At 62.5% G+C, this 13687-nt stretch overlaps 3 protein-coding genes and 1 long non-coding RNA gene across 12 annotated transcripts; 1 reads left to right on the top strand and 3 right to left on the bottom strand.

The window, feature by feature from the left end:
* Nucleotides 1–98: 98 nt before the first annotated feature.
* Nucleotides 99–2780, bottom strand: PAGR1 (PAXIP1 associated glutamate rich protein 1). The gene is made up of 3 exons (XM_042971146.1): nt 1910–2780; nt 1635–1717; nt 99–522 (listed from the first exon to the last, which is right to left on the bottom strand). Exons 1-3 carry the CDS (start codon nt 2389–2391, stop codon nt 323–325), a joined length of 765 nt encoding a protein of 254 aa, XP_042827080.1. The 5' UTR covers nt 2392–2780; the 3' UTR covers nt 99–322.
* PRRT2 (proline rich transmembrane protein 2) lies at nt 2034–6807 on the bottom strand. 4 transcript variants are annotated; one of them, XM_042971144.1, is made up of 5 exons: nt 6655–6807; nt 4996–5962; nt 4474–4606; nt 2787–2874; nt 2034–2116 (listed from the first exon to the last, which is right to left on the bottom strand). In XM_042971144.1, the coding sequence occupies exons 2-4, from the start codon at nt 5896–5898 to the stop codon at nt 2822–2824; spliced, it is 1089 nt and encodes a 362-aa protein (XP_042827078.1). In that variant the 5' UTR covers nt 5899–5962; nt 6655–6807; the 3' UTR covers nt 2034–2116; nt 2787–2821. The 4 variants fall into 4 exon arrangements, with proteins under 4 accessions (XP_042827078.1, XP_042827079.1, XP_042827077.1 ...); XM_042971145.1 differs by lacking the exons at nt 2034–2116; nt 2787–2874 and adding an exon at nt 3184–4297; XM_042971143.1 differs by lacking the exons at nt 2034–2116; nt 2787–2874 and having other exon boundaries at nt 4327–4606; nt 6655–6806.
* Nucleotides 6808–6959: 152 nt separating this feature from the next.
* LOC102959521 lies at nt 6960–10465 on the top strand. Of its 3 annotated transcripts, XR_006212366.1 has the most exons (5): nt 6960–7526; nt 7617–7760; nt 8870–9536; nt 10025–10114; nt 10251–10465. It is a non-coding gene; the product is annotated as an uncharacterized LOC102959521 (long non-coding RNA). The 3 variants fall into 3 exon arrangements; XR_006212364.1 differs by having other exon boundaries at nt 9792–10465; XR_006212365.1 differs by having other exon boundaries at nt 8862–9536; nt 9792–10465.
* On the bottom strand, nt 7898–13053 carry MAZ (MYC associated zinc finger protein). 4 transcript variants are annotated; one of them, XM_042971391.1, is made up of 6 exons: nt 12954–13053; nt 12221–12307; nt 11281–12137; nt 10816–10879; nt 10368–10539; nt 7898–9020 (listed from the first exon to the last, which is right to left on the bottom strand). In XM_042971391.1, the coding sequence occupies exons 1-6, from the start codon at nt 12987–12989 to the stop codon at nt 8863–8865; spliced, it is 1374 nt and encodes a 457-aa protein (XP_042827325.1). In that variant the 5' UTR covers nt 12990–13053; the 3' UTR covers nt 7898–8862. The 4 variants fall into 4 exon arrangements, with proteins under 4 accessions (XP_042827325.1, XP_042827323.1, XP_042827324.1 ...); XM_042971390.1 differs by lacking the exon at nt 7898–9020 and adding an exon at nt 9354–9556; XM_042971389.1 differs by lacking the exon at nt 12954–13053 and having other exon boundaries at nt 12221–12445.
* Nucleotides 13054–13687: the final 634 nt, after the last annotated feature.

The following is a 13687-nucleotide window of genomic DNA, read 5'->3' as shown; positions in this document are numbered from 1 at the left end:
CTGCCCCACGTGACTTTCATTTCCCAATCTGGCTGAATATGTTTCTGCCACCCCACAACTGTTTGGGCTCCTGCCGCAGCCCAGCCCCTAAGAGAAGATAACTTTGTGTTTTTTATTTTAGATTCAGAAAAGTCAACCCAGGTTCTCCAAAGAGATGTTCACCAGAAAACGTAAATACACACATGTCCTCCTTCTGGCAAGGTGCGGTGTTGGGAGCTTGGGAGTCTCTGTCCTCTTCCCCAGTGCCCTGGGTTAGGGAAGGAGGGCCCAGGTCCCAGGACGTGTGCACCCTGCATCCTAAAGGTGGCGGAAGGAGCGGCAGTCAGTATTTCCGCTGCCGCGGGAAGAGAGTACTCCCTGAGGACCGGAGTGGGGGGCTGGCGGGGCTGGGGTCCTCGGAGTCCAGGCTGAAGAGGTCCCTGCCAGTGCGAAGGATCTGTTCCTCCAGCTTCTTGTGCCGCTTCATGTCTGAGAGGACCTTGTCCAGGCGAGCCTCCCGTTTCTGGCTCCGGGCTGAGCTCCCTAGAGAAAAGTAAGGTAAGAAATGTGGATGGGAAACAGTGTGCACCAGACCTGTCCGGATGCTAATTAATTACTTGCGGAGCTCATTAAACATAGAGAATTCCAGGCCTCTGTCATGGAGGTTCTGAGGTTTAGGGCTCGGCCTCAGATGGGGTAAGCAGTGAAGGTCTGAACCATGAGAAGGGGCCAGTAATGTGCGGACCAGGGAAGGGTATCCAGGCAGGGGAAGGACAAGTACAAAGGCCCCAGGCAGGAGCAGGGAGGCCTGTTCAAAGAAGAGGATAGAAAGCTGGGGGAGGAGACTGAAAGATGTGCTCAAAGAATCGACTCACAGGCCAAAGTCATGAGGAGTGGCTTGGATCTCTCCGTTTAAATGGAAATGTCCTTGGAAGCCTTGGTGACCCAGGGAGTGGCAGAGTTGGGGGGAGGGGGACAGGGGAGGGGAGTTGCAGTGTATGGATTCTCTCTTGACATGCTCTTTCCTCCAGTGATGGAATCCTTTGGAGAATTTTAAACAGAGTAGTGACGTGATTTATATTTTAATAGGATTGTTCTAGTTGCTAAGAATGGAAGCAGGGAGACCAGTTAGGAGCCACTGCAAATATCCAGGCAAGAGAAATAATGGCTTGGATGTGGGTGTGGTATTGGAGGCGGAGAGTAGCAGATGAACTTGGAAACATGGAGGTAGAGAGCTAACAGAACTTGCTGCTGGCTTGAATGTTGGGGTAAGAGAAAGAAAATCAAGAATGGTTCTAAGGGTAAATTCTAGGAAGGCATATGGGGTGTTAAATTGGGTCAGATTAGGAGATGTACGAGGTAGTAGAGGGATGAGGATCTAGATAATAATGAATTACCAGAAAGACCTGAACTTTTAGGGAGACAGATAAAAGGAATGGGGACCATTATAGAATTATTCGTGAAAGTTTCGTAAAGGAAGATAAGGTATCTATCCAAGCCGGAAGGAGGTCACCACTGGGTGAAATGCTCGTTCCTGCAGCTACAAGTTGTGTAGCAACCAAGGCACCAAGCATAAGCCTCTTTTAGGCAGTCACTTTTTAGGTCAGTGGGAGTAGAGGCTCTTCACCCCCCCCCCCCGCCCCCCTTGTCTGTACCTGGGGTGCGTCTCCGGTCAATCAGGGAGTCCTTTGGTGTCATTGGCTCATCATCAAAGTCAAATTCTGTAGGCATGTGTGGTCTGGGAGAGGTGGACAGAGGGTGAAGGGTGAGGGTGGTCTCCCCAAATACCCCACCCTGACGGTCTTCCCACCCCCCCCCCCCCTTCTGTGCCAACACTTTCCATGCTCCAGGGTCCCACCTCCCCTCCCAATTTCCTCCGGGCATCAAAGGAAGCAAGCCCCAGGAACAAGGTGTAAGGGTGTGCCCTCACTTTTCCTCTTCCTCCTCTTTGGGCTCAGGCTCCTCATCGGATCTCTCCTCTTCGCTCTGGGCCTCAGGCGTCGGTGGCCGGCGGGGCAGGATCTCAGCCCGAAGCTCCAGGGTACCGTGGGCAGCCAGAAGTTCATAGAGCCGCTGGATTTCGGAGGGGGGAGGCATCCAGGCCTGCCCATCCGCGGGCAGCTCCACCTCCTCATCACTGCAGGGCACGTACCAGTCTTCGGATTCTCCCTTGGTCTGCTCTTCCCCGTCAGCACTGGGGGCTTCTCCCTGCACCTCCTCAGCCCCGGACCCCTCATGCTCCGTCTCCTCCCGGCCTCCTTCCCCCTCTTCTTCGGCTTTATTGGCCGAAGCAGAGGGGCCTCCGGTATCCTCCACGGCCAGAGCTTGGAGGCCAGAGGTCACTTCCCCTTCTTCAGACAGAGGCGCCGCCGTGGTGGCCGAAATGTCGCCATGACCCCGAACAAGGGACATAGGCTACTAGGGGAGGGGCCTTGCGATGATAGGGGATGCAGGAGTAGTAAGCCGGGAGGGGGGAGGGGGGCTGGGGGGGGCCTCCCGTCCCCCTCCCCCAAGGGATTGGGCTGCCCAGGAGTTTAGGGATTGTCTCTGCAACCAATCAGGCTCCAACAACGGTCCCTGCGACGAGACCGCCGGTTCCCAGGAGGGGGCGCTGAGTCCCCTCCGAGGACCCCGCCCCACGGATCCAGATCCGGTACTCCAAGATTCCCAGGGATCACCGGAACCACTTTCCGGGCCAGAGAGGGGCGGAGCCGCTCTTTACGCCTTCACACCGCCCCTCTCCACACCTGGATCCGACGCCCTCTCCCCACACCTCGCAGTTCCGCCACTTCAGCCGCCGTACGCACCTGGAGCTAAGACCCGCCTCCCGGGCTGCGCAGGGTCACAGTACGCAGGCGCACAGAGATGGCGCGGAAGGCTCCGCTCTAGCCAAAGCTACTTGGAAAAGGAAAGCAAGGGGAGGATTGCACATGCGCAGGTAGGCTCGGGCACAATTGGCTTCGGCCCACAGTAAAGATGGCCACCGGGTCGTCGCATGCGCACACCACCCAGTAGGTTCTGCCCGAAAGAGGGCAGTGCCACGGGCCCCGGCGGCGGCGGACAGACGTAAGGACCAACTGAGGCTTAGAGGCGAGTCTCATGCAGTCTCCGTTTATTGGTGTTTCAGACTCATGCAGCATCCGGCATACAAAGAGGGAGAATCTGTTTGATGTATCTTTTTTTTTTTTTTAAAGACTTTTAGTGTTCCCCCATGCCTTTTTTTTTTTTTTTTTTTTTTTTTTTAAGAAAACAAAACCCGCCAACTCCAAACAGCGTCATAGCTCGGTCCCCGCCTCCCTAGCGGACTGTCGCGTGCAACAAACCTCTCTCGTCCTCTTGGAAAATAATTATAGAGCTTCCCGCCCCTCATTCGCTCCCTGCATCTGGGAGCTTTGGATCTATTTCGGGGTTCTTTCGCTACAAAGCACGTGAATGACCCCAGTCCCGACGCCTTTAAGAAACTCGCTGACCGGGTTAAAAAGCCCAGGTGGGGCAGGTCAACTCGGGCTGAACGGAGAGGGTCAACAGCCACGCCCCTTCCTCCTCGCAGGTGCGTGTTCAGAACAGAGCTAGCAACAGTGCACGACACCCTGCACAAGTCCCCAGACAAGGCCTGGCTTGCCAGCTCTGCGACCCAGAGGCGCCCCGGGGCGTCAGGACCTGGGTGGGCCCAGCAGAAAATAGTCGGAACCCAGGCTGGGGAGCCCTCCCCTGATACCGCTCCCCTCCCCCAGCCTGACCTACGTGCTGGAGTTTTTGCAGAGAAAACGGTGGCAAGAGGGAAGAGGAAAGGATCCTGAGGGGAGGAAGAAATGCTGAGGGGAGATGAGGCAGGAAGGGGGCAGAAGGTGTGAAAGGGGAAGGAGAGATGATACCGGGGAGAAGGAAGAAAGGAATGGGGAAATATGCCACGACAGTGAAAGTTGAAAGAGGGACACTGGGGCTGAGGTGCAGGGAATTCGGGAAGTTGGGAGGAGTGCAGGGAGGGTGAGAGCAGAGAGAGTTTGTGAGACCTTCAGGGAGATTTCCAGAAGTGCAGGGATAGGGAGGCCAAGAGGCTGGAGGGGATGCAGGCAGAAGTGCAGGGAGGTTGGAAACAGTGCAGGAAGAAGAGAGGCCTACGGTTGGCACAGGAGCCTGGCAGGATGCAGGAGCAGGAAAGAAGCTGGCTGTAAACAAGGCCGCTCAGGCTCCCTTGGTCCCTATGGGTGCGGGCCTGGGCCATCGATTGGGCTTCCCCCAGGGGAGGATGGGCCCAAGGCAGCTCCCAACAGGAAGAAAAATCTTGGAATGCGGGGCAGAGCCCCTCACTTATACACTGTGGGAGAGGAGAGGGAGGGACAGACAGAGACAGTGGGGGGGGGGGGGGGGGGAGACAAGGAGAGACAAAGGAGAAGTAGGGAGGACAGACAGGAGAGAGCAGGGGTAGGGGTTAGTAAAGCTGCCCTTGCCAACCCTTCCATTCCTCCCAGCCTGTCCCAGACCCCCACTCACCGCCTAAGTTGATGACGCAGGAGGCGATGATGATGAGGACCCCCCCTACCAGCGCCACGATGCTTAAGAGCTTTGCCACGCGGCCCAGACGCTGGGCCCCATCCACGTCCCCCTGCTGCAGGCTGTTCCGGGACTGGGGTTAGGGTGAGGGGTGGGGCACCATGGCCCAGGTCAGAAGGCAGCCCAGCAGGGATCAGGTGAAAGAGTTGTCCAGAGGAGACAGGCGGGCCCCGTGGACAGTGGTTAAAGGAGGAAAGAGGGTTGGGGAGGCAGGGGGAGGAGGGCACAGGTCAGCAAGGTGGTGTGAAACACGTCTTGGCATCCCTCCCACCTGACGGGGTAGGGCAGTGGTGGCTCAGACGGTAAAGTCCTAGGGAGAGGCCGGGAAAATCCCCATAATTGGGAAGTGAGATCCATGCAGAGAGGAGAGGGGAAGACAAGGCTACTCCCGGGGTTCTGTCCAGGTGCTGGCAGGAAGCTGGGAGCCACAGCAGGCCTGGGCCAGGGTCCCATGGGGCTCACCATGACAGCATAAGCGAAGGCCACGATGTTGACAGGCCACATGGGGCAGAAGCAGGACAGGATGGCGAGGATGATGTAGTCCCGAGGTTTCTGGGTGCCTTCACCCCCCTCCACCCCAGACCCTGCCAGCTGGGAGCTGGGGTGGCGGCTCAGGCTACCTCTGGGAGATCCTGGATGCCCACTGTGAGCCCTTCCTAGTCGATCCTCCTCAACCAGCTGCTGCAGCACGCGGGGAGGAGCCCCATTGGCTGGGTGGGTTTTTGTTGAGGGTGGCGAGTGAGGCTGAGGGGCTGGGCCCTCTTCCCCATCGCCAGCCTGCAGGGGAACCACTGCCCCATTTTCTTGCTTTTCCCCCACACTCTCAGTCAGGACCTCAGGGGCGGGGTCCTCCTGGGTAGGGGGCTCTGGCTGAAGAGCTGACTTGGGGGTGGGCTGGGAATCTGGCTGGCAGTCTGGCTGAGGGTCTGACTGGGTGTCCAGCTGAGGAGCAGACTCTGAGGCTGGCTCAAGTGGGGCTGTAGACCCCAGATCAGACCCCTGGTCTGCAGTGGCCTCTTTATTTGCTTCTGGTTTGGGTGCCGGCTCTTGGCGTGCTTCTTTGGGGCTGGGGTTGGCATTTGATTCCCCTCCTGGACTTGAGCTGAGGTCTCTGGCCTGGGCTGTTCCTGGGGCCCCAGTTAGGGTCTCTGTGGTTTCTGGAGCCAGTCCAGCTTTGGTTTCTGAGTCCACAGGGGCCCCAGTGTCGTCTGGGCCGGGCTGCAGGGCCTCTGGCTCATCTGGGACCCCAGCTGGGACCTGGAGAGGGCCAGTTTCGGCTTCAGAATGGCCAGGCCCTTCTCCTTGGGTTTGGGGACCCTCTTCTATCACCTTCATCTCCGAGACCTCAGAGCTGCTGGCTGCCATCTTGAGAGGGGAGAGAGGAGAGGACCTCAATGGAGTGGATGGAGCAGCAGAGACAGCAGCAGTCCTGGAAGAGGAGGAGACAGGTTTGGTGTGAGGAAAGCGGTGGCTCTCGGCACTGCAGCCCAAGAGGGCTATGCTCCTGTCTTAGGGCCAGCCCTGGGCTGCCTCTGGGGAGAAGAAGAAAAGTTGGGGTTTCCTTTGCCTTAGGGTGGGACATCCCTGGGGAGGACTGCTCTGCTCAAAGTCTTCTGCTGGGAGAGCCCCGGGGAGATTAACCCTTTTGAAAACAGGACCCTCCCCATGGTCTCTTCCTGGGTCCACCCGTTAAGAGCCAGACTCTCAGATCCTAGCAGATGCCCCAGCACCCCGAAATCAACAAGCTGTGCAGACGCTCGTAACACTCCGACAGGCAGACAGGCACACTGGGCAGAGGACCGATACTCACATTCCACTCCCTCTGCATCCTCCCCTCCTCCCTGGGTGCCCCGCCGGTGCAGTTTTCTCACTGCGCGTCTGGGGCGCAGACGCCCCCGCCCCTCCCTGGGGGACCTGGGCATTTCCTCTGCGCCCCTTCTCAGCCCCTCTCTCAGGGATTCCCTCAACCCGCGGGGAACCGGCGCCTCCTCCTCCCATCGGCGTGGCGCGCCCAGCACCACCAGCCAGTCCGCCAGGCGCCCGCATTCCGGTGCAGCCCTCCCGGCGTCCGCCGTCTGTCCGCGCACTCCTACCCGCAGCCTCTGTCCATCCCCGTCTCACCTCGACGCCGGCTTCTAGACTGCTCCCGCTGCTGCCGCCACCGCCGCCCCGTTGCAGCAGCCGCAGCCCGGGAGGGAGCGAGTCAGCGAGAGAGGGAGGGAGGCGGCGGGTCTCCCCTCCCCTCTGCTCATCCCCTCCTCTCGCTCCTCTCAGGTCCCCTCCCCTACGCTCCGCTGCCGCCGCGCACCGCCCCCGCCCCTAGCTCGCCTCCCGCCCCTCCCGGCCAGCCCCAGGGAGCCACGCGTGCCAGGCCCCGCGTTACCCGGGCAACCGGCCGGGTAACCACTCGCGCCCCCTCCCTACCCCTTCCCACGCGCGCCTCCTGGGGGTGCCCCCTTCCCAAGCCCCGGGCCCCTCCCGCCAACGGTCACCGGGGGTCCTGCCAGAGGCAGGGGGCCGGGGGAAACCAAGAGGGGTCTGCGAGGAGACGGGACCTGTGAGACAGGCGGGACCCGGTGGTGGCACCCCAACAAGCAGAAAGAGGGGAAGGGAGATGAGGCAAAACTTAGGGAGGCTGCTCAGGAGGAACAGGGTGGGGTTTTAAGAGAGGGGAGCCTGCAGTACAGGAAGTCCCTCTACCCTCGAGGAAGCAGCAGCAGAAATGGGCGCTGGAAGGCTCCAGGGCCCCTGGAGCAGGACTCAGAAGGGAATTCCAGGGCAGAGGCTGCAGGGGCAGTCTGGAACCGGAAGGGGGCTGGGGCCGCGGAGCCCGCAAACGCAGAATGGGCCACGCCTAGGGTGAAAGGGACAGGTGGGGAGCAGTGCGGTTTTTTTTCTTGCCCTCACTGCTCCCAGTCCCGGGGCTGACTTCCCCCGTCCTTTCTGCAACTCCACCACCCGCCGTCACCTCTTAGGGCCTTGAGGGTGTGCAGGTATTCGGCGGGGGTCTCAGCAGCAGGCACGGGGTGTGGATGGGGGAGAGCAGCATTTCTGTCTGGTAACTGTTTGGGTTTCTAACCCAGGCGTCTTCAAACCTCCAGTGGCTATTCTGGGCCTGCCCAGATTGGGTATTCCCCGGAGACCTGGGAGTCCTGGAACCTGCTCTCCAGTCACTGGAGCCTCGGCCCCACCCTGGATCTGGACTGCAGCCACTGGTGCTGCCTCCGGTGAGGGAGGAGCCAGCGCCCCAGAGCCACGTTGGGTCGAGAGCAAGGCTGGGACTGACACCCGGCGGGGAAGAAACTCCTTGGGGGTGGGGACAGAGGGCTTGGTGAGAGCAATTCATCCAATCCAGAGTCAGAGACAGGTTTTTATTTAAAATTTATTGTAATGGGGTCCGCGCAAAAGGAGGGGATGAAGGGTGGGGAACATGCAGGGGACACAGGAACACGATGACATGGCCAGGGCCACAGCTTCTGTCTTGGGGGAGAGGGATGAAAAGAAAAGGCCAGGGCTGGAGCTGGGGTGGAAGAGGGACGGGGGAGACACTGTGACTGCATTCCCCCCACCCCCAGGAAGCACCTCTAGTCCCTGGATCCCCCCGTTTACCCTGGCACCCTAAAATTCCATCTCTTATCCTGCCTCTGGCCCTAGTGGCTCCTTCTTTTGCTCCCCTTGACGTGTTTTCCCCTGACAGATTCTAAGTAGGACAATGTTTAGGGCCTGATCCTAAACAACCCCACCTTATGAAGGTACTACCGTTGCCTTCCCTGCTTCTGCCCCTTCTCCAATCTCACCTTTTCCCCTCCGGGACAGAATCTTTGATTCCCCTCCTTCCTCTCCTCCCTCCCCCTGAAAAAAAAAAAAAAAAAAAAAAAAAAAAAAAAAAAAAGCACCAACTCCCCAGGGAGGGGCAGCAGACAGTAGTGGGGGGTGGGGGGAGATGGAAGGAGGAGAGCAAGGACCATCAAGGAGAAGGCTCACAGATCCCTGGAAGGGCAGGGCAGGGGGTTACAGAGAGGAGAGGGGGTGAGGGCAGTGGCCACTCCTGTCCTCTGCCACCCCTGCCCACTGTCCAGGGGGCTTCAACACAACCGAGGGGACAGGTGTTTGTGTGGGGTCAGGTCTGACAGGGAGAAGAGAGGAGCAGGAGAAACAAATCGTTAAAACCTAGCGAATTCCCCTAAGAAACATCTCTTCCTCCTTTCCTTCTGGAGGCTCCTTGGTTGGTGGGGAAGTAGTGAGGAGTTGGTGGGAAGAGAGGGGAAGAGGAGACGGTACCAAGGGACTTTCCTCCACTTTCCGCTCTCCCCGCCACCAACCTGGAGCTCACCAGGGCTGAGAGGGAAGTGGCTGAGAGCTCACGGGCACCCCCTCGGCCCCCGAGAGGGAGCCCACAGCTGTCGGGGGAGCTGCCACCGCTGCCGCCGCCGCCGCCGCCGCCGCTGCCGCTGCCGCCGCCGCCATAGGACAGACCTCACCGGTACCTGCACAGCGAGAAACACCAGGAGATCACAGTACAATCTGAAAGGCAAGAGCCTCGCCCCCTGCCCCAGACTCATTCCCAGACTCCCTCCCCTGGGACACAGCCGTTGCTCACTTCCTGTTTGGTCCCCAGAGGCCTCCGCCTGCATCCTTACCCAGTTGTCCTGAAGGGCCTTCCCTGTCCCCAGAAGTCTCCCTAACTTCAGTGATGGATGGGCATCCCTGGCCTTCCTGAGATCCCCTATTGGGCCCTTTGAGCCCCCTCGTCCCACACAACCCATCCCACCCCCCCCAGCCATGCCCCACGCCTTGCCTGGTGGGTGCGGGGGTCCCCCTCAGCAGGTGGGCTGTGGCTGGGGGGCGTCTCCCGGGACAGGGGGGGCGGCCCCCCCCAGATGGGTCTGCATGTGGCCGGCCAGCTGGGCAGGGGTCTTGCAGTGCACGCTGCACAGCTTGCACAGGATGCGGTCAGCCCGCGGGGCCTGGAGCCCGTGGTCCTTCACCGCGTGGATGCGCAGGTATGCTGCTGTGGTGAAGCCTATTGGGGGGGGGGTGGATTGGGATGGGGGATGGGGGGTCAGCCAGGTGGAGACCCCAGAGACGGGGCTGTTCTCCTAGGCTGGGGACGCCCTGCTCAGATGGCCCTGTCCTCCTCCCACCATATCCTCGGTAGCCTGGGGCCAGCTACTCTGTTGGGGCTGGTGGGGCACATTCCCTCCCTAAGTTTGGGGCCTGGTTGAGTGGTGTCAGCTTCCTAGCCTTGGTGCCCACAGAGCCTATTCTCCGTGGCTGGGGGACCTCTTCCGGGATGACAGCGCACTGATTCCTAGCCACTTGAAGAGTTGACCCTCAGCAGAGACGGCTGTGTCCCCTCCCTCCAGGGCCCCATACAGTCTCAGCCCAATTACTCCGTGAATATGTGAATCTGTTTAAAAGCAGCTTTTTCTGCTCCTGGGGCAGGGCGCGAGCTTGTTAAACCCCTGCCAACGCGCTCTGCTTGCCCCAGGAGCCGAAGAGCAGAACATGTGGCCACACAGCTGAAACCCTGGCTTCCAACCCTTGGGAACTGGCTCTTGACCACTCTTTCCCCACGGCAGTGAGTCCTGCTCCCACCCTCCCCCTACCCACCCCCAGAGACTGACTCTTCCGGGTAGGTCATCTCCTCCAGTCAACACCTCTCAAAACTTAATGAGGTTCAGTCCTCCTGATGTTGTTCCATTTGCTTCCTAAAGGGCTCTAGATGCCATGAGCTCTGGACTACAACACCTTTAACCCACGTCTGTGGAAGGGCCTCTGGCTTTGTCCCCTACCCATTGTCCCTGGCCCTCCCAGCATCCTTCAGCATGTACCTTTGTTGCAGAGCTCACAGACATGGTGAGGGCCCTGGCTGTGCACCTTCATGTGGTCCGAAATATAAGCCGAGCTCAGCATCTTGCCACACACATGACATGGCACCTTCTCCTCGTGTCGTACTGTGTGCGCCCGCAGTCGATCCTTCGTAGCAAAAGCTGCCTCACATTTCTGGGGAAGGGGGGAGGGGCGTGGGGGGTGTCAGGAGAGTTAAAGCTTTGGGGAGTGGGGAGAGGGGGGCAAGAGGTTAAAGGAATCAGAGCCTTGGGGATCTTTGATCTGTAGGAAATGGGAGTGAGATGACAGGGTCTTGAAGAAGAGATGAGAAAATGGAGTGAAAAAGCAAAAAGAAGAGAGAGAAAAAGGGGGTCTGAGAGGCTGAGCTCAGACAGCTACAATGAGGATCAAAATCATGAAAACCGGGACAGGAGGCGGCGGGCTTCCTACCTCACATTTGAAGGGCCGTTCTGTTGAGTGCACTTGTCTGACGTGACTGTTGAGGTGATCCGGCCTGGGAACACGTTGGGGTTGGGGTTAGGGGCCTGGGGAGCGGACGCGCTCCCAATTCTACCCAACTTAGCACGACCGGCCTTTCCAAAGATCCCTGCCTTTTCGCCCAAGCCCAAGGCTTCGGAGCGCTGGCGCGGCAGGAAATCCCTCCCCCTGACGCAGGGCGGGCTGGTCCTCCTCCCACGCGAAGCTTTCTTACAACCGGAGGACCCACCTCCTTGGCTAAGTACCACCCCCTGCTCCCTGGTAACCAGGAGAGGCTTTCCTCCCTCCTCCCGGGGAGTGGCTCCCGGTCTCCGTCCTCAGAAACCTCCTCCCTCCCCGCCAGCCAAGGCCAGGCCACCTCCGTAGCCGTCCCTCCCTCCCCACCCGCCCAGTGGGCGGCCGAGGCCCCGTGCACACCGGGAGAAGCTCTTGCCACAGTGGGAGCAGTTGTAGGGCTTGTGCACAGCGCCGTCATGTGAGCGCACGTGGTAGCTCATGCGGTCCTTGCGCTTGAAGCGCTGCTGGCACACCGGGCACTGGTAGGGCTTCTCGTCCGAGTGCGACAGCTTGTGTCGGTTCAGGTGGTAGACGTCGCGGAAGGCCTTGCCGCACATCTCACAGGCGTGGTTCTTCCGGATGCGCTTTCCCGAGGCGGTCGTGGTCACCACGCCACCCGCGGCCACGGCGGCCGCTCCGCCGCCCGCACCCGCTTCTCCCCCTCCCCCGCCGGCTCCGCTCAGCTGGGGCACGCTCAGGAGGCTCAGGGGCACCATGGTGGGCATCTTCATAGCACCCGAGGGGACCCGGCCGGCCTTGGCTCCCGTGTGGATGGCCTCGTGCCTCCGGAGGTTGTAGCCGTTCTTGAACTCCTTGGCGCACAGGGCGCAGATGTAGGGCCCCTTGCTCTTTGTTTTCTTCTCCAAGGCAGATGCGACCGGGGCCACGGCGACCGTCGAGGTTGGGGCTACGACGGCGGTGGCCGCGGCTGCGGCGATGGTGGCGGCAGAGACAGGGGGCGCGGCCTCGGCAGCGGGCGCCGACACCGGCGGGGGCGGCGGCGGGGGCGCCGGCGGCTGCTTCAGAGCCGCTGTGTCCACTGTGGAGGCGGCGGCCGGGGCCGGGGGCGCAGCAGCGACGGCGGCGGCGGCGGCGGCAGCTGCGGCGGCGGCCGCGGCGGCGGCCGACTCCTGGGCGGCGGCGAGAACCGGGAGCAAGTCCACCTGGAGGGGCTCGGCCGCCGGGGGCTGGGGCGTGGGTGGGGGCGCCGGCGCGGCCTGCGAAGACAAGGCGCCGTGTGGGCCGCGGCCGCGGGTCGGCGCCCTCCCGGCCCGGCCCGCCACGGCCGGCCCCTACTCACCTGGAATGGACTCTGGGCGCAGCCCTGGGAGGCAAAGAAGCGGGACTGGAGCTCAGCCCCGACCTGCAGGGGGTTCTGGGCGTGACCCTGAGGTGGCGGGAAGGAGTTCATGAGGCCGCCCACCCCCCGGGAGTCCAGGCCCAGCACGGGGAAGGGGGGGGCCAGCAGCGTGCAAGGGAACACGGGGAACATGGCCTCGGCCACGGCGGGGCCCCCGGGGCTCAGCGGGGGCCGGGGGCGCGGGCCGCGCGGGGCCCGGGCTCGGGGCGCCGCCCCCGGCCGGCCGGGCTGGGCCGCGCCGAACGCATGGCCCGCGGGCCGCCCCGCCGCCCGCGCACCCCGGCCGGCGGGAGGGAGGGAAGGAGGGCGCCTGGCGGGCCGCGGAGCGCGGCGGCGACGGCGGCGGCGACGCCCCCTGGGTGGGGGCGGGAGGCCCCGCGGGGCCGGGGGCCGGGGGCAGGGGGCGGGGGCCCGGGCGGCGGCGGCGGCGGCGGCGGCGGCGGCGGTTGGAGCCTGGCGGGGCGGGGTGGGGGGAGCGAGGGAGCAGCCTCGGCCCCCGCCGCGCGCGCGCCCAGCCGGCGCCTCGGGGAGGGCGGGGGAGGGCGCGAGGGAGGGAGGGGGACAGCTGCGCGCGCACCGGGCGCGCGGAGGGGGGGTGGGACGGGAGGGAGGGCGGGCGGGAGGGGGTGTGGGAAGGGGGGGTGGGGGGGGGGGGGGGGGAGGGGGTTGTTACCTGGAAGATGAAGCTGCTCCAGTTGCCGGGATCCATGGCGGAGGGAGGGAGGGAGGTGGCTCGAGCTCACCCTGGGGCGGGAGGAGGAGGAGGCGGCGGTGGGGGAGGGGGAACCCAGGGAGGAGGCGCGCGGGGCGGGCGGGAGGGGGGAAGGAGGAGGAGGGTGGGGGGAGCGGAGCACACTGCGCGCGGGGAGGGCGGGCGGGGGGCGCGAGGACACACAAGAGGCTGGAGCGGGCGCGAGCGCGAGCGCGCGCGAGGCCAGCGGGAGGGGGGAGGTACGAGAGGGACTCTTGGCGGGAGGAGGGACGGGGGAGCCACCCAGCAGCCCGAGTCGCCCCAAGCGCGAGACCCCTGAGACGGCCGCTGATTGGCTGACGATGGCGCAGGTGGTGGGCGCGCGGGAGACAGGGCGGCTTCTCTCTTCCCCCCCCTTCAAAGATTCCACCCCCCTCCTCCCTCCGCCAGCGGCCGTTATTTCGCGCGCACGCGCATAAAACCGCTGTCGTTGCTGAGCGGGAGAACAGGGGAGCGCGCGCCGGGGGTACGGATGGGGCGGGGCTAAACACGAAGCGCGCGCCCGCCTAACGGTCGTCGTCCTGGGGCTTTTGCGTTAGTGTTTTGATTCCTGTCGGCCACCGTCCTTCCCCTCTCCCCCATTCCAGCGGTTTATTTACAATCCTGCCCCGCTTCTTTCCTGCTTGCTCTTCCCAAAGATGGCGCCGAAAGAGGTT

Source organism: Panthera tigris, chromosome E3, assembly GCF_018350195.1.
Source record: "Panthera tigris isolate Pti1 chromosome E3, P.tigris_Pti1_mat1.1, whole genome shotgun sequence".
Lineage (NCBI taxonomy): Eukaryota > Metazoa > Chordata > Mammalia > Carnivora > Felidae > Panthera > Panthera tigris.
Note: the sequence above shows the minus strand (reverse complement) of the source record. Positions and strands in the feature narration are given on the sequence as shown.

Excerpts from the sequence above, each read along its gene's own strand:
- MAZ (XM_042971388.1), bottom strand. The coding sequence starts at position 12,412 with ATGTTCCCCGTGTTCCCTTGCACGCTGCTGGCCCCCCCCTTCCCCGTG. Across the intron at positions 10,880-11,280 it reads TGTGGCAAGAGCTTCTCCCG|GCCGGATCACCTCAACAGTC; the intron begins GTGTGCACGGGG and ends ACGTGTTCCCAG. Across the intron at positions 10,540-10,815 it reads AACGGCCCTTCAAATGTGAG|AAATGTGAGGCAGCTTTTGC; the intron begins GTAGGAAGCCCG and ends CCCCTTCCCCAG.
- PRRT2 (XM_042971142.1), bottom strand. The coding sequence starts at position 5,898 with ATGGCAGCCAGCAGCTCTGAGGTCTCGGAGATGAAGGTGATAGAAGAG.
- PAGR1 (XM_042971146.1), bottom strand. The coding sequence starts at position 2,391 with ATGTCCCTTGTTCGGGGTCATGGCGACATTTCGGCCACCACGGCGGCG. Across the intron at positions 1,718-1,909 it reads AAAGAGGAGGAAGAGGAAAA|ACCACACATGCCTACAGAAT; the intron begins GTGAGGGCACAC and ends CACCTCTCCCAG. Across the intron at positions 523-1,634 it reads TGACCGGAGACGCACCCCAG|GGAGCTCAGCCCGGAGCCAG; the intron begins GTACAGACAAGG and ends ACTTTTCTCTAG.